Here is a 24,813-nt window from a genome sequence, read left to right on the forward strand (position 1 = left end):
TATCTGAAAGCCTTAACAAAGGAAATAAATTAATACTCAATTTTTTCTTCTTCGCATTTGCCAAAGGCAACAGTCAATCCAGGAGTGAGATCAAGCACATAAAATAGTTAATTTATTTTTCCTTATTTTGTAATTGATTTATCCTCATTGTTAAATTATTGTGCTGCTTCAGGTTCTCACTGTAGATGCTGGGCTTGTTTCTCCTTCCTGCTGTGTGAAGCTCAGTGTGTCACTGGCAGAGGATGTCACCACCTCATTGTTTCTTTTGAGGCACAAACTAACACCACCTGTGAGACAGTGCCAGGCCAAGGTTATTTAATCCATGCTGAAAACCTGGCTCTGAACATATCATGCTCATCCTGGATCATCAGCTCCCAGCAGGCCTGTCTGTCACTGCAGAGGTCCTCCTGCTGTTGGGGGCTCTGTTCTTCGTGCTGCTGTTACTGTTAGTGGGGCAGCTGATCCAGAACAGGAAGCTGAGGAAAGGTAGAGAAATAACAAACCTGAACCATGTTTATCCTGGAAATAGAACTAATCAAAACTGTGGATAGAAAATACAACATTGTATTATTAAAGCAAATTTTGAGATTAAATGGATAAATTAGGTACTGAACACTCTAGAACAGTCAGAAGCAATTCCTGCACTAGAAAAACTCGTTAAACCTAAAATCACCACAGAAGAAAAAAATATTTCTATTTACAAAATTGTAAAAAAGAAACATAAATAAAATTTTACTTAGAGTTATAAGCACAACTTTTAGATGGTGGTTCAGTGTCCTTCCACTTAATCAGCCACATTACAGAAGATAAAATTAAAAGCAGGAAGGTAAATATCTGTTCTTGAACACAAATACAGCTACAAGGGGGCATGAAGCTCTTTATGAGGAAATAGAGTACAAACTGGCCAGAGAGGGAACCTACAGTGCTCCCAGGATAGGTGAGTGGACAGAGTCTTAAGACATGATTGGTCCCAGCAGAGGGTCTGTATAGCCCTTCATAGCAAAGACTGTCAAATACAGACACATACTGCATATGCAGAGGACAATCACCTCAATATCACAAACTACTCAATTCTAGATGTAAATTAATTAAATTAATTAAACAATTCAGTTTTGAGGTGCTGAGTCTCTTGCTGCTCCTTCCTCTCAGTCACACATCTCTCACACTAGTAATTCTATAGCCACGCTCTTGAAACGAGCAGAGGAAAGAGTCAGGAAAAACCCAGTACAGCATGTAAAGTACAGCCATGACCTCATGTCATGCTGATATGAGATTTTAGTTTGCTTACAGTGAGCAAAAATAGCTCCTGACCTGCATTATCAGTCCCAAACTCCCAGTGGGAAAAGTAAACAGAACAGTGCGGCTGCAGTCTGACTGTGAGTTTAACTGATGTGTCCTTCTGTTCACAGAGACATTCCTCTCTGCCAAGTTGCCCTCTGGATACAATGACATGGAGGACAGTGAGGGAGACCCAGTACCAGGTAAGAGGGGGTGGAGTCACAGGTGCCAGTATGGGAATGGGGGATCTTCAGTCCAGTACTCACTCTCATCTCAAACCAGGGTGTCATATAGGGAACTCCTGTAGAAAATCCTGAATCTTTCAAATACTGTATAACCACATGTGTTTGATAGCTTATAACTTCTGCTCTTTGGTGTTGCCTCAGCAGATCACAGAGGCTGAGCAAAACTAGACCTGGTCAATACTGGGATGGAGACATTTAAGGGAAAGTCAAGATGCTTCTCTAATAGTGTTGATTGAGCAGGAGATGGAGCCTCGAGTCCAAAGTTCAGTAGAAGTGTCCCAGTATGATGACTGGGGAGTAGTATGCTATGCAGTAGAAATTGTCTTTCAAAGTAAATGTTAAATCAACAACCCTGGAGTCTTTCCTTAATTATACACTACAAAGAATTTAAAATTGCACTTTACAATAACCAAATAAAAAACAAGTTTTAGTTACAGTACTTTTTAGTTCACATGAACATCAAAGTGTTATGAAAGACTAAAGTTATTGCAGCACTGTGGTTAAGTAAGTCAGAGTCCTAAAGTGTAAATTCTTTGTCTATCTGTGTGATTCAGGAGAGTTGATGTCCTCTGTGAAAGAAGAGGCCCCACAGTACTATGATGATGCTATAACTATACTTCAGAGTCCAGATGCTTTGTCAGGTGGGTTATTTTAGTCCAGTGCAATGGGGAAACTCTGCACCCATCCCAGTGAGTCTGACTCTCTCTACTCTCTCTTAGTTTGAACACAGCCTCTGATTACTAAGTCTGTGTGTTATTCTGCACCCGTTATTTGAATCTGACTCTATCTGTGTGATCTCAGCCCTGCATACTCAGTCTGTGTTATTGTGCTGTCCGGCTCCCTTTCTGATATCTCACAGTGCGCACAACACCTCTCTCTCTGTCCAAATACAGCCATCATTCACTGTTCAAAATCTAGGCATAGTTTTAAATTAATTACAGAAGTGAATAATAGTGGAAATCAGGTTCCTTGATCTCCTGTATTTAAAGTCTGATGTTTTAGTTCTAGCAAGATGTTCAGTTAATCAGTGGGTTCTGAGGAACTCCAGCATGAGTCAGTGTTCTGATGTGTGACAGTGAATCTGTGCTCTGTGTTCTTCAGATGAGCTGATGTACCCTGTGACAAAAGAGATCCCAGATTACTATGATGATGCTGTAACTGTGCCCTTGAGCCTAGATACGTTGTCAGGTGGGTTATTTCATTTCAGTCCCAAAGAGAAACCTTGCACCAAACCCAGTGAGTCTCTCTTTCTCTCCCTCTGTGCACTGCACAGCACATCACACTGAGTCTGAAGTATTCTCTGGGTTATTCTGCTGCTGGTGTCCAGCTCCTCTTCATATATTTCACAAGGGTTCACAGCATTGTGCCATCTGTCCTGATACAGGCTGCACTGTTTCCATCTCAATAAATAATAAAAGAACTAGAATTAGTTTGAAATGTAATATATACTGAAGTTCCCTAATTGTCTGTATTTAAAATCTGATGTGAGACAGTAAAACTGTCTTTGTGGTTCAGGAGACCTGATGTCCTCTGTGGAAGAAGAGGCCCCAGATTGCTATGATGATGCCATCACTGTGCCCCAAAGTCCAGACACTGTGTCAGGTGAGTTATTATAAATAAGACTCAGTAGTACCAGCCTGCATAAGCCTTTGTCATTAGAAATGAGTCTCAGACTAATTTCACACCAGAAAATAAACACTAACTGGAAGAGAAGAGGTCTCTTATTGGACCTGCTCTTCTGTTTACAGGGAGACTCCTCTCTGATGAGACACCCTCTGGATACAGTGATGTGGGGGACAGTGAGGGAGACCCCACTTCAGGGAAAGGGGGCTACAGACAGGGGGCTCAGTGTGGGTGAGGTAGTTCAGGGATGGGGATTATCCCGAGTAATCCAACTGCAGAGATCAATATTAGCCAATAAAGCTGTCAAGAAACCTATAGGTAGAATTAGAGGATCCTTATGCGTGACCGGAATCCCACAGAATGCAAGTAGCAAAGAGACGATCCGAAAGACGAAATCCAAAGGCTGGGTCGATAAGGGAAGCAAAGGGTCCAGTAACGAGAGATATCCAAAAACAATCCAAAAGTCAAAATCCAGAAGGCGAGGTCAAGAGGCGTAAGCAGAAGATTCGTAACAGGAGATCAGTCAAAAGGCTTGGAAACGCGCACTTGAGAATACTACAAGAGGCTTCTCATTGAATCCTGTTTTGTGAAAGCCTGGGGTCCTGCTGCATCTGGCTCCATTATGCTTTTAGTTTCCTGTTCCTGATTCCCTGCCCCGCCGGTCCCGACCCGGTTCTGGTTTTAACTTACTTTGGATGGATCCCCTGGTCTTGGACTCTGCCTCCCGTATTAGATTTCCCTTTTGGATTTATGCTTGGATTGTTCGCCCTGGACTAACTTCCCCTGGACACCTGCTCACCTTGGACACGCCCCCCTGTCTCCTGACCCACTCCTGCATGATATTTTTCCCTATTGTTTCTTCACCTTCCGGATCGTCCGCATAGGGCCCGGAAAGAACTGTTCCTGACAAAAGCTGTTAGATCCCATAAATCAGAGTCTCATTGAAGCCCACCTACAGATGCAGCCATTCAAAATGGGTGAGGTATTTTGCGGCATACCCCGGTGAGCGTGTCGCGGTATCACGCGGTATCATGCAGTGTCACGTGGTGTCACGTGGTTAATCGCGCGTCATTTGACGCTCTGCCGGAAACTATCCGGCGTCACCTTGTAAAACCGCCAGGGGGAGCTTAACCTCTCATGTACAGCATTTGAGCCTTTAATTTTGAACTGTGTATTACAGCATGTTAATCATCAGTCATTAAAATGTTGGTATATTTTATGAAAGCAAGATTGCTCAGTTGGACAAAAGTACACAACCTACCTTTATCAGAAATATTTATGCATCAAAGACTTTACTGAAGATATTACTAATAGTATTAATAATGGATGACTTTGGACAAGCTGTATACTCAAAGTATAATTTCTTTAGCACATTTGTACAAGCACTTGGAATCTGTCCAAGCCATACTTTGTCAGGCTTTTTGTTTTACTTCAACGGGCATAAAAACTTCCTTGCCTTTAACAGGGCTTTTCATAATTTCTAACTACGAAAATGATTTAAACTGCGACAATTATCATTCACCAAGAGCTCAAAATATCACAAGGATCCTCTAGAGCACAGCAAAGACTGTATTAAAAGAATCGCGTATCTCAAGAAATTAATAAGATATAATTATATTCGTGTAATTCGTATAATTATATAATGCCAGCGAACTCTTGTTTTTATGTCCACTATAACTACGCTGGGCAAACGCCCAGTTCATCTGGCATTTTGTTTTACGCTGCGGGCATTCTCCTGGTCTGTGTCTTCTAGGATATAATGCCAGCGAACTCTTGTTTTTATGTCCACTATAACAGACAATCTCCTTTGCTTTTAACCGAGCGTTTAATAATTTCCTAAAATGAAAATGATTTACTTTATTTCCCTCACGGGATCGATAAAAGTATCTATCATCTGTCTAAACTATGGGACAGAATTCTGGGGTCTCCCCATACCAGAGATTATGGTAGGGCTTCAGAATGATGATTGGCTGACACCATCTGACACCCCTCTGATTGGAGAAAAAAGACATGCTGGTTTGCTATACATACAGTACTGTACCAGGAAGAGGATTTCTTTCTGTTCGAAACATGTATTTTAAAAGTTTAAGAAGTAAAAACCTTACAGTGTACACAGATTTCGTTATCTTTGTCTTATGCATAATAATGTTCACCGCTCTGTCTAGCAAATTTATAATAAACTTTATTTTATATAGCATTTTAAACGAATAAGTAATTAGATTGCTCATAAACCTAATCACTTGCTTTTTCTTTTTATTTAGGCTCAGATTTCAACTATAGATCGTATTATTAATAACCATAATAACAACCAACCAACAAAAACAACCATATAAACATAATACCAACCAAAAACATAGATAACGACCACAATACAAAATCAAATTATACTCTCGCAAATTCCTCCAATTATCATAATCCCGCCCCTATGCAAAACCAAACCCTCCTCCCATCCCAGTTTATCCTCTTTATCATTCTCAAAATCTACCTCGATTTTCAACTTAAAGCATTACTGCTTACTGGGTTTTTGAGGGGGGGGGGGAGGTGTCTTTCGCTGGAAATCTCGCCTGCTTCTACTTTACGAGTACAACCCCCTCTCTGCCGGAGTGCTGGCTGTGACGAATTAAACTGGTTTCACAGGTATTTTCAAAGTAGGAAGTACAGATAACTGGTAGCTGGGCTCCTAAATGGAATCGCTTTAACATGCTAATGCATTGGTGTAACAGTCCGGGAGTGGCAAGCTTCCAATGTCAACTTGACTCGATTGGAAGACAATGAACGTATTTTAGCCCTAAATGAATTAATAGCAAACATGGTTTACATAAAATACATTTTTCCAAGAAAGTTTATAATAATACGATCTATAGTTGAAATCTGAGCCTAAATATAAAGGAAAAGCATTTTCAGAGAGCAATCACGCTGTGTTTATGTAGAAAAAGCGATTAGGTTTATGAGCAATCTAATTACCTATTCGCTTAAAAAGCTATATAAAATAAAGTTTATATAGAGATGAATGATCAGTGTCGCAGTTTAAATAATTTTCATATGAGGGCTTGGACAGATTCCAAGTGCATTTTTGCAATTTACGTTGCAATTTAGAGCTTTCTGGCAAGAGGAGACACCCAAATTATAATGTAACAATAACAACAATAGTGGCTGGGCAAACTATTTTTTTTATCGAAATACAAAATGAGATACTGTATAATGATGTGCATGAACAAAGGTATACTGCAATTTTCCTTAGATACACGATTAATGGCGCTCTTTTCCTCTAGTCTAACAGTCTGTCCACAAACAAAACATTCCTGTTAGACAAGAGGAATTGAAAAAAAACAATTTTGTCAATGAAAACTGGTGTGTGTGTCTCTCTCTGCTGGATGTCCCTCTCACTCTCTGCTGAATGAATAAAATAATTTTATTGAAAACGCGTTTGTGATTGTCTGGTATTTAATTTGGTCCCTTTTAACTGTTTTTCGATCTACTGTATTGCTTTGAGATGCCACTTTTAAAGGCAATATGTAAAACAAAGTTTTTTATTATTGTTATAGAGAAACATGATCAGATTTTCCCTGGTTACACAAGTGCTACACATAACTTTCTTAATTCGATGTATTTAAAGCAGTGAACTACTGTAGGTGTCACATAACATTCAGAAATACAATCACGTATTTGACAAATAAAAACGATTACAATCTCATCCTTCCACGTTTGATCCCAAAATCCCAAGAAATATAAATCTTGACGGGTAGAAAGCTATGCTGAAAATTTATTAAGATACTTAGAAGACAAAGATACTGTATCAATTTATGTTGCATTAGCCTGAGTAGTATAAAGCGACACCTTTCGTTAAACTTTTGACAGGTACCACGCCCCCTTTTCCATCCAATGGTCGTCTGCGGTGTTTGGTTGTCCCGCCCCCCAGCCATCCAATGGCGTGTTGTTATTTGTGCATGTCCCGCCCCCTCAGGAGCCAATGGTGTGGGTCGGAACCCCACACCGGTCGGTCGCCCCGGCGCCTCGGGGTCCCAAAGCCCCCAGCCGGTGCATCCCTGGGTGTGTGCGAGTGTGTATTGGTTTGGAATGGGGAGCATGTCTGCCGCGGGGTTGAGTGCGCTCTATTATAACCCTAGGAAATCGGGCAGTTACGGCGGCGCAGGGGGTCTGTTGCGGGCCGCGAGATCCCGGGGTGTGCGCGGCGCCAGCCGCGGCCGGGTGGTCGAGTGGCTGTCCAGCCAGGCTGCTTATACGCTGCACAAGCCGGCGCGTGTACGTTTTAAGAGAAACAGGACGCTGGTGTCCGAAATGGACTGGCAGTGGCAGGCCGACTTGGTGGATATGAGAGAACACCACGCGTTCAACGACGGTTTCTGTTACATCTTAATGTGTATAGACATGCTGTCTAAATACGCTTGGGCCGTGGTTGCTTATATGCTGCAGAAGCCGTGTCTCCAAAACAGCCGGGGTGCAAGCACACACACACACTGTCTGCGTAAAGTCTCACGGAAAGAAATCGCAGGGCAAACACCAGGTGAAATGTGAACCGCTTTATTTCAACAGTGGGGTTTCAAACACAGAAACAGCGCAGCAGCACTTTTTACACAAGTTACAGACTCCAGTTTGCAAGTATGTGAAATGTGAACCGCTTTATTTCAACAGGGGTTTTCAAACAGTGAAACAACGCAGCACACATGCATTACCGGCTCCTGTTTGCATTCAACAATTAAATGTTGGTGCGGAAAATTAGTTCGGTACGCGTAACCACCACCCCCACACTGCTGAGAAACTTAGAGGCATCTGAAAAAGCATTCATAACCCCCTTCCGCTCACCGTGTCTAAAGCCATGCGAACCACACTGGGCGATCCGATCGAGCAGGGCAAAAATATTTGCCTGTGTAACCAGCGGGATAGTGTTACCACAGGTTCTGTGCAAAACACGCTGTATTTTGGAATACACACTGTAGAACCCCCCAGGCTTCCTTTTCTGATCTGAAAACATCAGATCTGTAATAATTTCACTCAAGTTCTCGACATACGCATCTATCTCTTTAACAAATTTAAGGACATTAGCATTCGACTCTTTGTTTTGCATATCAAGCTTTGTAGAGAGAAGTGTGTAAAGCACTCTTAGTAAGAATTCAGACGTATACATTCGAAATTCTTCATTCTTCGGTCGATGGCACACTCGGGTCTGTAAAACAGAGTGAAATCTGTATTCACATTTTACATAGATCTTTTTTTTGCGTCTGTAAAAATAAGAATAGTGTTTCTTTTGCAACACATCAAAAGTCACGTCTACTAATTTTTCATCCAGCTGTTCAAGGGTGGCGTGTACATGCTCGTATGGGGAGTGGTCCTCAATTATATTTTTTAGCAACTGTTTTATGCCCCGCTCAGTGTCATTTGTAATGGTGTACGAACCCAGACACCGGGCGGTGTACAGAACAACCGATAAAATTTCGGGCTAAACTGAGAGACTTATAAATTTCTAAAGCGGCAAACGTCACATCTTCAAACCCATCTGTGTAGCCGACAGACAGACATGTGTGGCCCCGCTGCCCAGGATGGTCAATCAAACAGGCCGGGCAGTCATCAACCAGGACCCCCTTTAAACAGTGTTTGAAGATGCAATAAACTACTGCTTTCACAATCTGGGGCATAACATCGGGTTCATTAGGGACAGGGGCATCAGCTTTATTAACATTTGGGCGAACACACAAGCATAGACACGAGACATTCACATGTGTCGGTAGGCTGAAGATTGACCCGTCCACATCCTCTTTATTCTATTAAAGGAAAAAGAAAAGGAAGGCTTAACAAAATAGACATGCTTTGCACCTAAAATACCGAGCATTTACACTTTTGAGCTAAGGTTTTTCGTTAATATTTACCATTTGTAGCGTGGTATCATCGCTAGCACCCGGCTGTTCTTCAACATCTGGTACCCCAGCTCAACTCACACCCCCGCCGCTGTCACAGGGTTCAGAGGGTGGGTTCGGGTTTTGCTAAAAAGAAGACCAAGTATTAAAATGACATACGCTAAGCACCGATACAACAATTCCACGAGCCGAAAAATATTTTAGCCGCCTACCTCTTCACTTTGTAGAGTAGCGGACCCCGTTGTTTCTCCACACAAAGAAGCCATCTCAGCAGCTCTGTGGTGTCTGACAGCTCCAAGCACGCACTGCGACCCTGTCAGGTCGGAGCGTTTAAGAATATGCGCCAATGGTGTAACACGCCTACATTACAAGACATTTTACAATTGGTTGTGATGACCCCCCCCGATTTATCGAGAGCGAAAAGTATTCGCATATCAGTTTATAAGTTTTAAAGTATAAACACACAACGCAAACACAAATGATGTGTTTCACCCGAAAATAAATTTTGAACACGCAGGGTTGGTCTTAAAGTTTTTAAAATAACGTAATAAGACACAGTTTATTTTTAATAACACATTCGCGACAGCTTTTTCGAAAGTTTGGGATAAATTTCCACACAGCGCCAGCATAAAAGTCTTTAAGGTGTTAACAGACAACAAATGGTGGGGTGTTGTTCTACAGACTGTAACGGATTGTTCTTAAAGTTTTAAAATTGTTTCCCGGTAGAGATGATTTGTGATGATATTGGAGACGGGGTGTGGGGAGGGGTTAGTTACAGGCTCCGGAATGCCGAGTGGGGGGGGTTACAGGCTCCGGAATGCCAAGGGGGTGCTAAAATTGACACCAGTGAAAGTTTACAAACATTTTAAATTCATGTAAAGTTTTCTAATTTACAAGCACCACATGTATTTCACGCAAAAATGTTCTTAACAGCGCAGCGCGGAAAAATAAAACCTCAAAACGTCAAGCTTGGTTTGTGAACACGTCCCTATAAAGAATAAAGATACATAATAAAAAACATTTTGCTTGATAATATTCTTAGCGGTCTGTTGGTGAATCAAACAAAGACATCGCGGTACGTTTTCACCACGTTTTAACAGCTATGAAATTTTAGACACCGTTGTATGTCTTAAAATAATATAGATTTTAACATTATAACGGTCTAAAACGTTTTCTAAAATGTTTCTTAAAATAATTTCTACAGACCAGTACGTGCACCCCCCAACGATACCTAAGATTAATGGTTTTATGGGGGGACCATGTGTGTTTCTTAGAAGAGAATGTTTAGCGGCTTGAGTATAAGTACCAGCGGTTTAACAGGCGAAGTTTTAGCTGCATTCCAATTCCTACAGTCTCACGTTATCGCCTAACTCGTCAGAATGGACCACGCCGATCAATTGCAACAGTCTGAAGATAGTCTGTTTACAGAATTAGAACTGTTCGACTTGATAGACGAAGCCGCGGATTCCACGAATTTCAGCGGTATGTATATCTGGCTTATTGTGAGACAATTACAACGTCGCGGTGCATGTCTCGTGTTAGCTATAGTTACAAAACGTTGTATAATATTTGTATACTAGGTAATATTGAATGAATATAATGGAATTACCGGGGATTGGGGCCGTAATGTGGTCGTGACTGTGTGTATCCATTCATTTCCAATAGCCCCGAAAACCACGGGTGTAAAAAGACCAGTTACGGCGCAGCACAACACCGGTGAGTAATTACGACAATGTTTTGAATAACGCTTTACGCCCATGTGAGTCTTAAAGACACAGGGGTATATACGCCGCACCAAAACGCGTATGTGTCTATTCCACAGACGCGGGCGAGGGGACAAGTCGCTACACATTTAAAAAACCCCGTTTGGGGTTTGCATTACCAACCCAAAACCTTGTGGTGACACAGGCCGATGTTCACATCATACCAGACGGTGCGGTGGATATTATCAGAGCGCCTGAGAGAAGAGGTTGGTATTATATAAAACATTCTTTTAACCTGGTCATTTAAACGTGTCTATAATAAAAATACATACCGTTTTTCTATATTTTTCACTAATGGTATTTTCCCACTCCGTGCAGACCCCGGACCTTCAAAAAATAAACTGCGGCGCGCCAACAAGTTAACTGGGGCATCGAGCTCAAAACGGCTGAAACCAACAAGCAAAGGTTAATATAATTTAAGCGTGGTCAAGATGTGTTATGATCCACTTACGGTAAACGTTACTTCTTTTGTTAGGATGTTAATTCGCTGAAAGATCCTACTTCGCGGAGTTTTCTGTTTGGGGGTGTTAAAAAACCTTATTTTAAAACTGCCTAGCTTTTAAAGTTAAAAGCGACTGGTGTGTGCGAGGGTCTACAGGCCGTTAGCACGCCGCTTGACCCAGTAGCGCCACCACCGACGTCAAGGAAACCGGTGTAACAACATGGCCGGGTAACTTGCTCCATTCACCCACAGCCCTTTGTGTAAGGATGCACCATATGCGTGGCGTTTTTATCATAGTTATCGTAGTTTTCTGACTTTGACAGTTTAGATTTCATTGATTGTTGTGTTGAAAAGCCTTTTATTTTTATCACAGTGTTGTTTTCAGATTTTGAGATGTGGAGCATTGGCGTGGTAATAAAAAGTCTTATTTTTTCACACAGCATCTGTATCGACGCGCGGTGAAACAAATGCGGTGGAAACGTCGGAACCCAAGGTGGTGACTGCATCCGAGACGACTGTTAAGACGTCGACCAAAGCCAGACGTGTCAAGCCTGCGGAGCGAAATAATAACGCGCCTAAAGACTTGGTGTTGGGTGATGTGCTAGATTCCGTGCGCGGTATTACACAGACACTAACAACGGCGATCACTAGTGAGGTGACCAAAAAACGAGCTTTAGAGCGTCTAAGAGCGGTTTTAGCCGGTGTACAGACCTTGTTTCCAAAACTGATCCAGGTTTTCACCGCTAACCTCTTAGATATAATTTCTAAAGAGGATGCCGATCTAACCTCTGGATTTCAGAACCTGTTGATGCTATTTCATGCTTCATCGGTGCAAATCCCCGGTGATAAATGACTAAACATGCGGTCTAAAAAGTGCTTAAAAGACCAACCGCTTGCCAACCGCAAGCTTTTGTACATAAATACAAGAATTAAACTGGCAAAAGCATGTTTGTTGCGTTGTCAAAGATTCAGAGCGAGGCATCAGATTTCCCAAGGGTCGCCCGAGCCACGCAATGAAAATGCAGTGGTAGAAAATAACTTAAGGCCCGAGGTTGTTGTGGCAGAACAGGATGGTGGTAACCCAGAACCGGTTGTACTGAACGATCTGAATCAGGTTGGTGGCGGTGCCGGGGTGAATAGAGACCCCATGGTTTTCCTGGAGTGTATACGTCGTTATAACAGGTCTTATAATAATTTTAGAGCAACAGAGCACCATGAAGAATTTCGTTTTGTTAATCTCGACAGAATAACCTCGTATGTACAGGCTATAGACGCTGTGCATGGTGCAGTCCAGAGAATATTGGATGAACTTTCTCCAAACATCGGGGCGAATGATTTTGTACAGCTGCGTTTGACAGCGGGTGGTTTTAACAAACCCTTGTTCTCACCCAGGAGACACCCCGGAGAATTAAATGCGGCCGATTTTTTAAGCCACATCTCGGACCTCTTACAGAGCCACACAGAGGTTCTCACCGATGACACCCTCCGCTTAGTGGTGACGATAGTTAGGAATATGCAGGGGGGTGCCCGCTGAAGATTTAAATCCGTTCTGTACAGCCGGGTAATTGCGCAGAAAAAAGCGCACCTTATCGACTTACATTACACGGGCGGTAATCTGTGTTTAGCCGGGAGTGTGTACGGTTTGTTGAATGAGGGTTGTACCGACGGGGAAATGTTACAGGGCGCTAAACGAATGCACAAAGAGTTGGGTTTTCCAGAGAATCGGAAAATTAGTTTGTCAGACATTACCGCTTTTGAAAAACATTTAAAGGTGGTTATTAAAATTTTGTACCACGACCAGGGTGATTGGAAATATTTTACAACGGGACCCACACCACCAAATTCTAAAATACTTTTTGTTCTACTGCATGAAGAGCATTTTTATGGGGTTTTAAATATTAAAGCTTTTGTGGGGGCGGCGTATTTTTGCACTAACTGCCACGCAGCGTATAGCCACAAGAACGCACACGCCTGTGTTAAAGCTTGTAAAACCTGTGTTGCGAAATTGATGCTGAAATTCAGAATTGCCCGGCCTGTAAGGTCTTTTGTCGTAGCTCACAGTGTTTGGCGAGACACTTGCGGAATGCAACGGGTGTGAGTAAGTGTGAGCGCAGTGTCTTTTGTGAGAAATGTGGGGTTTATAACCTCGCAAGTCACAAATGTAAAGAGAAACTGTGCTCGCGTTGTAACAACGTGATCGACACCCCGGACACACATTTGTGCTACATACCGCCTTTGGACAACCCCAAAATTTCAAACAAGTACATTTTTTTCGACTTTGAATGCATGCAGGAAACGGGGACCCACATACCAAATTACGTCCACGCCCTTCATATTGACAATAAACGCAGCTGGGAATTTTATGGTGAAACTTGTCTAAAGGATTTTGTGTGTAAATTTATCGATAGACGTTTCAAAAACCATACGTTCATATCGCACAATGGCAAGGGATATGACAATTACCTAGTGATCAGGCAGTTGTTAGCTGAAAAGATGGACGTTGAACTAATTAATCAGGGTGGTAAGATAATGTGTATGACCGTAAAAGCTCTGAACATCCGATTTATCGATTCTTTAAACTTTCTGCCTATGAAATTAAGCAAACTGCCGGCCGCCATGGGGTTCCCCGGGTGTAAGGGTCATTTTCCACACTTGATGAACACTGCAGAAAACCAAAATTATGTCGGACCGATGCCTCCGCCTGAACTTTACGGCGTTAACTACATGCTGCCGAGCGAGAAAGCAGAGTTTTTGGTTTGGTATGAAGAATGCCGGGGAAGTGTGTTTAACTTACAGAGAGAGTTGAAACGTTACTGCCAGTTGGATGTGGCAGTTCTAAGAGAAGGCTGTATCAGGTTTCGGGACGAGGTCATGAATATGACCAGACAGACACGCGTGACTGAGTCAGGGGCCGCCTGCGTTGTCTGCATCGACCCCTTTCAGTTTGTGACCATCGCTAGTGTCTGCATGGCCATGTTCAGACTTATGTTTTTACAGGAAGAGACGATTGCGTTGCTACCCCATGACAATTACCACCGCCAGCAAAAGCGATTTTCTACACCCAGCATTCAATGGCTTATGTACATCGAACACACAGAGCCGTTAAAATCCAACACGCGTTAACCACGGCCGGTGAGTTCAAGGTTGGCCCATATTTTCTGGATGGTTATGCTGTAATTGACGGCGTGCCGACAGCCTTTGAGTTCAACGGTTGTTTTTTTCACGGTTGTAGCGTTTGTTATTGTGAAAACGATTTTAATCAGCTGACAAACACTACTTTTGGTTGGTTGTACAGAAAGACGATGGTGAAAATTAATTTTCTCAAAATGAGAGGTTTTAAAGTGCGTGTTTTGTGGGAGCACGAGTTCAGAGACACGCTTGTTAAAAATGGGGGTTTGGCTAAATTTCTAACAGCCGCACAATTACCAGAGCCTCTGCAACCTCGCGAGTCGCTTTTTGGGGGGAGAACAAATGCGATTTGTTTGCATTACACAGCGCAGCCGGGTGAAAAAATTCATTACTATGATTTCACCAGTCTGTATCCGTTTGTGAACAAAACTAAAAAATACCCACTGGGCCACTCCCGAATAATATATAACAACTTTGAAGATTTAAAACGGTATTTCGGTTTAGCGAAGGTGAAAGTTTACCCACCCAGACGTTTGTACTTTCCAGTTCTTCCAACCAAAATTGACAAAAAACTGTTTTTCACGTTGTGTCGTACGTGTGCTGAAACAAAACAGACCACCCCCTGTGAGCACGGTGATGAAGATCGCGCCTTGACTGGTGTCTGGTGCACCCCCGAATTACAGAAGGCCTTAGACCTGGGGTATAGAGTGTGTAAAATTTACGAAATTTGGCATTTCGAAAAGGCCTCACACGATCTTTTTACCGACTACATCAAACTGCATCTGAAAGGGAAGCAGGAAGCTTCGGGGTTTCCAGAGTGGTGTACAGATGTTGCGAAACAACAAAGATATATCGGCGAATATTATGAAAAAGAGGGTGTCCGGCTGGACCCCGGCAACATTAAAAAGAATCCGGCCAAAAGACAGCTTTCAAAAATTGCCTTGAACAGTTTGTGGGGCAAGTATGGGCAAAGAGACAATTTACCACAGACCACCATTGTGAGAAACCCCGATGAATTGTTCAGGTACTTATTTACGCCATATCATGAGGTGTCAGCCTGCGAGTTTATCGATGAAAACACAGCCTGTGTTACGTGGAAACACACTAAACACCACTATACGGGCCATTCAAACACTAACATTTTCATCCCTAGCTTTACAACCGCCTATGCCCGCTTGGAGTTATACAATCTGCTAAATGCTTTGCAAGGCCGTTGTCTCTACCATGACACAGATTCTGTTATCTTTGTGAGCCGGGAGGGTGAGTGGAATCCGGAACTGGGCGACTACTTGGGTGAGCTGACCAGCGAAATCGATGCTGGTCAACACATCACCGAGTTTGTGTCAACAGGACCCAAGTCGTACGGGTACAAACTGTCTGGAGGGAAAGCCTGTTTAAAGGTAAAAGGCATTACGCTCAATGTGAACAATTGTGAAAAAGTTAACTTTGAGAGTCTGCGGGACTTGGTTTTTGACTATGGCGTTAACCCTTATGCAGAGTGCCGGGAATTTAAACACATTTCTATTCAACAGCCGATGATCGTGCGTGTTAAAAAGGATTGGCGCATTGAGACCCGGACCTTAAAGAAAACCCAGAAGGTGGTGTACGACAAGTGGGTGCTGCAAGAAAATTTGACATCGTTGCCCTACGGATACTAACACGATCGATGTCAGGTTAAAACACCCTTTTTCGTGCATTTTGTCCGGACCCTCGAATTGCGGTAAAAGTTATTTTATAAAACAGCTCTTGGAGAGCGGTGATACCGTTATGACTCGTAAACCCGAAAACATAGTCTGGTGTTACAGCTGCTGGCAACCTCTATACGACGAGTTGCTTGTGAAATTTCCATACATTCAGTTTATAGAAGGACTACCGACGTCGTTTTCCAACGACCAGCTACTGCCGCTGGGTAGAGTAAATTTGATTATAGTGGATGATTTGATGGAGTCTGCGTGTGAAAATAATGAGATAGAAAAAGCTTTTACCAAATACGTACACCACCGAAACCTCAGCATCATGTATATCGTCCAAAATGTGTTTTGTCAAGGCCGGAAAAGTAGAACCATCGCGTTAAATACAAAGTACATGGTGCTGTTTAAAAACCCTAGAAATAAACTACAGATTACAACCCTGTCCCGGCAGATGTACCCCGGTAAAGCCCAATTTTTTTGGAAGCGTTCGATGACGCTACTAAAAAACCTTTCGGTTACTTGTTGGTGGATTTAAATGCCGACACCCCAGATGACTATCGCTTGCGAACAGGTCTTTTCCCCCCAGATGTACCCACGGCTTATGTGTTTAAAAAATCTAAAAGTCGGTGATCTCACAACCACCGACTCAGTCGAAAAAACACGTTCGGGGCGTCGTCATGTCTTCACGCGTTCGGAGAAACCTGACTCTCTTAAATTTTCTGGTAAAAGCCACCCCCAAACAGCGGAAAGCTATTCTCTGCGGGGCTACAAATGATCTTGTACAGGCCATAGCTGAAATCGCCTTGAATACCTTGAAAGGGAACATACCGTTATCTGCTAAGCAGTTTGGGACCCTGAAGAGAAAGCGTAAGCTTATAAAGACTTTGAGTCGAAAGGGTCTTTCTCTTAAAAAAAAGAGACTCTTGGTGAACCAGTCCGGTGGTTTTATCGGGGCCCTGTTGAGTATTGCAGTACCACTGATTACGGGGCTTCTACAACGTCGATAATGGAGCACGCTGAAAAAATGTACCTGGTACCTCAGAAACAGCTCGATCGACTCCGAGAGCGGTCTGGGTTCGAAAGCGATGTAAGAAAAATAACCGCCCGTCGGCTGGATGATGAAATGCGTGACATTCTGCAGAACGCGCATCTGGCCGAATATGAAAAAGTGAAATTGTACAGACAGGTGTTGCAACGGTATTTGACATTAGTACGCCAGGAGACTTCCGAAAAGGGGACTTTAACCGTTGTACTACCGGAAAATGCACCCACCGAACTATCACGTACGTTCGCACAACCGCCGTCATCGAGCGAGGCTGACTTTGGGTATATTTTGGACAGCGTGTCTCAGAGGTTCCGGAGAAATGCCGAGATATTGTTAAAGACCATGGCCCGCAATGAACCACTAATAGCCTGGAATGAAAAGGGGGAATTTGTGTACAAGGGGGCACCCGTTGAGGGCTCTCACATGATTGATCTTGTCAGGGCTCTCACGCAGCAGCAAGCAGTTGCTGGCGGTAAGAAGCCAAAAGGTTGGGATGTGTTCATGGAGGCTATGGCTGAAATCAACGTGCCGGGCACCTTGCTAGCCAATGCTGGTAACCGAGAGCTACTTGAAAAACTCAAGGCTGCCCCGCCGGGGTGTGCCGTGTCGGCCAAAACTTTAAAACAACCGGTAGAGTTGTCGACGGTCGACCCGGTCTCTAAGATAACCGCTGAAAGGAGACGATCATTAATACCTAGACCCACATGGCTGTCTTTGTAGCATTTTTTTCTCTGGGTCTGTGTGTTTGTGTTAAATGACTTGAAATGTATATTAAAAAGCGTGCGCAATATGTTTAAAAATGGTTTGTCTGTAACGTGTATTAAAAAAAGCTTGAGCGCCGTAACAGCGAATGTATAATAAAAATATTGTGTTGATTTTCATTCATGTTTTGTGTTCTTTTTTAATAATAACCACACAGACGTCGAAATGGTTCGATTTCATTTTTATTTTAGACGATCGATTAACATTTATGACATGTTTTAAATTGTCGTAAACACCCGCATAATTGAACATTCGTATTTTCAAAGGGCTTGAAAGGGTACAGGGGTCTCCGTCTCACACGACGTCGGTTTTTCAGAAACATTTCCACCATGCGGTCATTCTGGATTGCATCCGTAGAATAAAGTTCTAAAATGTTTCTAAAAGATAAACCTTTACATCTATGGTATAGAAAAAAGACGCAGTGTAGACCGCAGGTCACTGCAAAAGAATCTTGCAATTGTCTGTTATTGTAAAATATGGAGTTAGCATTTCTGTTTAAGAAATCAATAATGTTCTTGGGAAAGAAAAAGGCTTCGGGTGAAAATCCGTAGGAGTCGAAAAATTCTGCGCCCTCGTCGTCGGGTAAGTAAATAGCCAGCCAGTGTTCACCGGGGCGGTCGTGTGGGTGAGTATTAACTATTAAACTCAGAGGGCGCCGCGCCAGTCTCTCGCTCGGTAGGGCATCACTGGGGAACACGCCTAGAAAACTGTCTCGGGTGTAGCGGTCTCGGGTTAGAATGTCTTCCAGCTGTTTGGTGTTCATCTTTATGTGCAGGTTGTGTGGTCTCCCAGTGCTTTTTAGCTGAAGTCGTAAATGACTTGACGTCTCATATCCAGGTCTATCACGTTGTCGAACAGCGCGTACACAACCATGTTAACTGTAGTGGGTAGCGGGGTCGCGAAGCGTATTTCAGCTCTCAGATTACCCGTTTTGATAAGTGAATAATGTCCTGTGCACTCGTCGTCGGGGCTGAGGTTGAAAGCGAACAATGTGTAACCGCGCGCGTACTCCTCGCGGTCCACCAGAACTGGTTTGTCTTTCAGACGCTTCCCAGCTGTTTCCACCAGATTAAAATATTCACGGACGCAATGTCCATTCTGGAAGTCTGGTTGAAGCGGTTTAGTGGGGATTTGTTCCCCGTCCGCGTAGAGAGCCAGAAAGTTAACGTTGTAGTGTTTAAAATTGAAGGGGTTTTGGGTAAAACTGCCGCTGAATGCCGCGTTGTCCACAAACCCCAAAATGACCACTTTGGGTAACTGCCCGAGAAAGAGGTTTTCTTGGTTACACACACGGCTCCCTGCTGGCAGGCTGAAGACTTTCATCTGTACGCGGTCTATGGGGTATTTAGCGTTGGCCATCAGGAGTGCTTCGGCGTGTCCCAGTCTGACCCCGGGTGACACTCTGACTCTTTTCACAAACAAAGATGCAGAGAGTACGCTCAGTTTGTGTTCTCCGGCGTTGTTCATTAAGCAGAAAGCATCTCTGTTTCGCGTCAGTTATATTTTCAGGTCTACGCCATTCAGTAGTAGTTTGTCCTGAAAAAACAGGTTGGCGTGAATGTGACCCAGGAGCTCCAGTTTTCGGCTTTGCGCCGTGTATGATGCTCTTTTTCGGAACCCCTGATTGGGACCATCCAAAATTGTGGACTCGTGTTCCCCGGCTGTGTCTTTGTAAAAGAGACCTGTTGAATACTGCGTCACTGTAGTTCAGGACCGACTCAATAAAGGCTTTGTAAGGATAGCAGTTGTTGCTCTGGCTGATCAATCGGTCTCCTACGGTGATGTCAACCTGGCTGAAGATGGCAGCGATGGGGTAGTTCACCAGGCTCACACGGGCTGCCGCATCAATGTCCCGACCGTCTGCTTCCGTTATTTTACAGGTCAAATAGAGCAGCGTGTTGTTTAAATCTAAATAATCTTCACCGTTGCCTGCGACGTAGAACTCCAGAGGTGCGTTTTCCGTGAGGGCCGTGAGGGGTGGAACTTCTATGTAAAAACTTTTCTCGACGCTTGTTTGGGTAGGTGCTAATTGAAATATGTCCAGCTCCGACTTGGCGCATTCTGCAGACCAGCCGTGATCAAAAGCCATGTTTAAAATATGTCTCTTTTCGTGTCGCATTGATTGCGGTGTGTCACGCTCTTCTTGGTCGACCTGAAGCTTCTATGAGTTGCCTGTCTGCGCTTAGCCGTTCTTTTATCAGGTTTCGGCGGCCCCCGACGGTGGGATGATGACGTCTGTCTTTTTCTACTGACACCCCTGCGGATGTATGCGAGACCCGAACCTTCCTGCTGATGTGCAGCCACCTTAGACATGACCGCGCTTGTAACGTTGCCGACCACGTCTTTGGCGATGTTTTTAGCTGCCGATGCCATGTGCGGCTTAGCTATTTCAAACCCGCGTTTCAGAAAAGGCACGCTATTTCTAAATAGCGCTCTGAAAATACCCCCGATACCAGCGCCGTACTGAACCGGTAGCCCTGAAAATCCTGGTAATCCATAACCAGCCTGTTGTTTGTAGTAGTGCGTATACAGAGAAGGATCCCCGTAGCTCTTGATGACCGTCATCCTTTTAGATGTTTGACGCTTTCACAGGTCTGAAATGCAGCTTGACGATGACCTTTCCAAATGCAAATGACACGTGTTCGTTTTGATCCGTCTTTATTTCAATAGTGATGTTGTTAAAATGGTCGATGCTCACCGGCACGTAATGGGGTTTGTCATACAATACTGTGACGAATTCACCATCCACGCCTCTGAAGGGCACACAACGCAAAAGCGGTGCGTAGACGTCGCCTACTAACTGGTGTTCTATGATATCGGTGTATATATACATGGTGTTAAATCCGCCAGTCATATCGACGGGGTGCGGTGATTTTACACCCGCGACACCCGAATTGAAACCCAACATCCGCGCTAGGCGATTACGCAGCTGCATAACAAACCGTTTATCACTAACAATTCTTACCGACCGGCTAATGGGGTTGTATTTAAGACTTACAGCCGTTAACTTGGATTTTTCAGCAGCCCGTTTCATTTCATGCAAGAGCTGCTCGATGTTGCCGTAGTACCCTCTCGGTAAGGTACAGGTCCAGATAGTCTTGAGCTCCTCGCTGATGAACAGAAAAACTTCGTCTTCATCAAAAGTATTTAGTGTATTCGGATAGTGTAGTTCGACCAGGCCCACTTCCCAGCCCCCGTCCAGGTCAATCGCCTTTGCCAGATGCTCTGTGAAGCAGGCGTTAGTGTTCTTTGGAAACATCTTTGAGGATGAATTACTGGCCAGCGTCACATAGAAACCATTGGGGTTCATTTTTCACCACCTTTATATGTCTCGGACCTCAGAAGCCTTCACCCAACTATTGAATTTATCGCTCCAGCCACGCCACTTTACCAAAAGCTGTTTGTTTTTGCCACGACCCCTGTTTGCTAAAATCGTTTGGATGCGGTAGACGTTCTCAACATCCGGGTTTATCTTCTGTAGCTCTTCGGCATAGAAGGAACCCTTAATATCGTCGCCTGCGTAGTCCTGCAGTTTGTAATAGGGTCTCAGAGCCGCGGACCGCTCTTTGACAATGAAAATTTCATCTGTGAAGGTCTGTTCATATCCCTTCTCAAACACTCCCTTTATTTTGGACACCCGCACGCGATCACCCACATTAAATGAAAACTTTGACGGTTTTCTCTTAAAGTGCGCGTCATAGACCGTTCTCCACACCTCAAGGGAGTTGTCGGGCGTAACAGAAGCCGGGGTTCGTTTAATAGTCGTGTGGTAACTATGGTTATAAGCGTAAATAAGATCTGAAAGGACGTCGATATAACGAAAGGTGTTTTTGTGTGTCAGGTACCTCCACATTTTTGTTTTAATAGTTCTGTTAAACCTCTCGACCACACTAGCCTTCACATCGCTGGCCGTAACAAAATGTTCAATATTCTCACGTTTGAGAAAATTATGGAAGGTCCTGTTAAGAAATTCTTTACCCTCGTCCGTTTGTAGCTTTTTAGGAGCACGCCCCTCTTGCAGTATATTTCGGAAAGCGCCTGTCACGGCCCCACCAGTCTTGGTTTTCAGTGGCACGGCCCAAGCGTATTTAGACAGCATGTCTATACACATTAAGATGTAACAGAAACCGTCGTTGAACGCGTGGTGTTCTCTCATGTCCACCAAGTCGGCCTGCCACTGCCAGTCCATTTCGGACACCAGCGTCCTGTTTCTCTTAAAACGTACGCGTGCCGGCTTGTGCAGCGTATAAGCAGCCTGGCCGGACAGCCACTCGACCACCCGGCCGCGGCTGGCGCCGCACACACCCCGGGATCTCGCGGCCCGCAACAGACCCCCTGCGCCGCCGTAACTGCCCGATTTCCTAGGGTTATAATAGAGCGCACTCAACCCCGCGGCAGACATGCTCCCCATTCCAAACCAATACACACTCGCACACACCCAGGGATGCGCCGGCTGGGGGCTTTGGGACCCCGAGGCGCCGGGGCGACCGACCGGTGTGGGGTTCCGACCCACACCATTGGCTCCTCAGGGGGCGGACATGCACAAATAACAACACGCCATTGGATGGCTGGGGGGCGGGACAACCAAACACCGCAGACGACCATTGGATGGAAAAGGGGGCGTGGTACCTGTCAAAAGTTTGACGAAAGGTGTCGCTTTATACTACTAGCCTGATTATGATTAAAAAACACATATAATTAAACACGCGTTTGTGATTTAAATCAGAACACGATTTAAATCAATATAAATGTTTATATTGTAACGCATACTGTCCAGCCTCCATTTCTCTATAAAATTTGCTCTGTTACACACACACACACAATAGAAGCAGGAAGTAGAAGCAGGGACCGTTGTCAGAAGGGAAGAAGGTGACTATTCATTGTTATCAAAAATGACTTAGAATCGATCATGTTGCGATATTTTGAAATATAAAAGTCAATTGATTGTCCATAATATCGCTATTCTATTTTTTGAGGAAATGTTTGTTAAAAGAAAAGTCCAGCACCAGCTGGATTCGAACACACAACCTGCCAGCTGTTAGCCATTCAAAGTGCGCGGTACAGACACGTACCACAGGTAATTGGCTGTGGTATTGCGTATCATGACGCAAGATGACGCGGTACGCGATTGGTTGACCGACAGGGGCACTCGTGGTCCGTTGGTCTGTCATAGAAAGACTTACTGTAAACGTCTTTACTGTGCCCGTTGTAGATATTGAATTTTACCACTGAAGGGAAATCTTAGTAGCTGAGCATAAAAAGAATAGGAGCATACTGTAACGCGTGTGAAGGCCATAAACGATATTAATTTTGGAACATAAACATACAGTATATAGCTGGTCTTGGTACTTTAAAGAAAAAAATACACACCAGTATTCCATTTCTTCCTAAACATTTTAAGCTTCGAAGTCTTTAACTAACGTGATACCGGAGTCAACAAGCATACTTTTAGAATTTGATTAAAAGGGAATATAATATGGAATCACGTATCTAAAGAATTTAATAACTGTATGATTATATTCGTGTACGAAAGAAAGGTTCTGAGGTTAGATTTAAATTGGCCCTGGTGTGTGTGTGTTTGTGTCTGTCTGTCCTGTGATGGACTGGCGCTATGTCCAGGGTGTATTCTGCCTTGTGTCCGTCGCTTACTGGGATAGGCTCCAAATCCTCTGTACTGGATAAAGAGATTAGAAATGGATGGAAGTAAAGGCACTGTGTGGATGGAACTATACACAGTGTTAGAAACCCACTATGAAATGGCAGCATCTCACTGAGAATAAAATATTTTATAGTGCTGGCCTAAGAAAACAGCCTTTCCACCTCTCTTCCACATCAGTATCCATACCTAGTTATTTAAACTAATTGCCTCTAATTATAAACATCTTAATATGCTGGCTCTGTGGATCCGCATCAGCTATGTTTGCCCATTCCTTCAATTCATGTGCATCCAACACACAGTTCAACGCTAGCAACTACACAAAATCTAAAATACAATCCTCATTTCAGTATCTATGTAAACATACAGTCTGTTAACTTCATCATCTTCATCAAAAGTATGCCTAACCCCATTAGGAAGTGTTCTTGTTATCAGTGTATTCCTCAGCTATCCCAAAATTATCTTCTTCTTACCAACATCTCTAGTCTTTTATCCTGCAATAACAGCCAACACTTAAATCTCCAAAAGCTGCTTGTGTTAATTTCTTGAAATCACAAATATCATGTGTAAATACTGGCCATGTAATACTCTGCATTGTGGAATAATAGTTTTTTTTAAAGGGAACTAGAGAAACTAAGAACTAAGAAAGGCTGTTTTTTTCTAGAATTAAAAAAATGCACATCCTGTTCACTGGGGAAATTAAATCCACACTGAGCAATCTTCAATATGTTCAGAATATGACAGCAAGAGTCCTATCAGGGATGCATTACACCTGTTTTCAAGTCCTTGCATTGGTTATCTATCAGGTTTCGAGTCAACTTCAAAATCCTCATCCTCATTCAGTACCTACAATATATGGCTTATTATCTGTCTACTCCCCACCTTTGTCCGTCTGACTCTGGTCTTCTAGCTGTCTTCAAGAACATCTACATTCGGTGGGTGACAGGGTCTTCTCTAGCTGCACCCCAGAGCTCTCAATTTGTATTCCAAGTGATATCAGTCACGTACCCTGAGTGCATTTAAATCTAACCTCAGAACCTTTCTTTTCAGAAGACTTAGTGTCTGTATTTGCTTCATTTTCTAATTTTGGTAGCACCTCTAACTGCATGTCTTTCTTATATGTATTTACTTTGTAATCTGCGGTCCTTTTATCTGTTTTTATATCTACTGTATTGCTTTGAGATGCCACTTTTAAAGGTGATATATAAAATAAAGTTTTTTATTATTGTTATAGAGAAACATGATCAGTTTTCCCTGGTTCAGATAAAAAGATCGAATGCATACTAGTTTGTCACTCTTCTCATTC

At 43.4% G+C, this 24,813-nt stretch overlaps 1 protein-coding gene and 2 long non-coding RNA genes across 6 annotated transcripts in view; 2 read left to right on the forward strand and 1 right to left on the reverse strand.

Moving 5' to 3' along the window:
* The first annotated feature begins 350 nt into the window (after positions 1–350).
* LOC148665512 (uncharacterized) overlaps positions 351–24,813 on the forward strand; it is a 29,805-nt gene continuing 5,342 nt past the window's right edge. Inside the window, exons 1-6 of the mRNA XM_088632892.1 lie at positions 351–486; positions 857–937; positions 1,410–1,481; positions 2,078–2,164; positions 2,625–2,711; positions 3,039–3,125. Of these exons, the coding sequence (XP_088489018.1) occupies positions 351–486; positions 857–937; positions 1,410–1,481; positions 2,078–2,164; positions 2,625–2,711; positions 3,039–3,125 (550 nt within the window). The remainder of the gene's footprint in view (positions 487–856; positions 938–1,409; positions 1,482–2,077; positions 2,165–2,624; positions 2,712–3,038; positions 3,126–24,813) is intronic.
* On the reverse strand, positions 7,772–11,368 carry LOC148665513 (uncharacterized). 4 transcript variants are annotated; one of them, XR_015936890.1, is made up of 4 exons: positions 11,234–11,368; positions 9,232–9,332; positions 9,032–9,145; positions 8,345–8,926 (listed from the first exon to the last, which is right to left on the reverse strand). It is a non-coding gene; the product is annotated as an uncharacterized LOC148665513 (long non-coding RNA). The 4 variants fall into 4 exon arrangements; XR_015936889.1 differs by lacking the exon at positions 11,234–11,368 and adding an exon at positions 10,629–10,708; XR_015936888.1 differs by lacking the exons at positions 8,345–8,926; positions 11,234–11,368 and adding an exon at positions 7,772–8,331 and having other exon boundaries at positions 9,232–10,591.
* On the forward strand, positions 10,850–12,723 carry LOC148665514 (uncharacterized). Its single transcript, XR_015936901.1, has 3 exons — positions 10,850–10,988; positions 11,101–11,187; positions 11,665–12,723. It is a non-coding gene; the product is annotated as an uncharacterized LOC148665514 (long non-coding RNA).

The sequence above is a fragment of the Lepisosteus platostomus genome, chromosome 5, assembly GCF_059453375.1.
Source record: "Lepisosteus platostomus isolate fLepPlt1 chromosome 5, fLepPlt1.hap1, whole genome shotgun sequence".
Classification (NCBI taxonomy): Eukaryota; Metazoa; Chordata; class Actinopteri; order Semionotiformes; family Lepisosteidae; genus Lepisosteus; species Lepisosteus platostomus.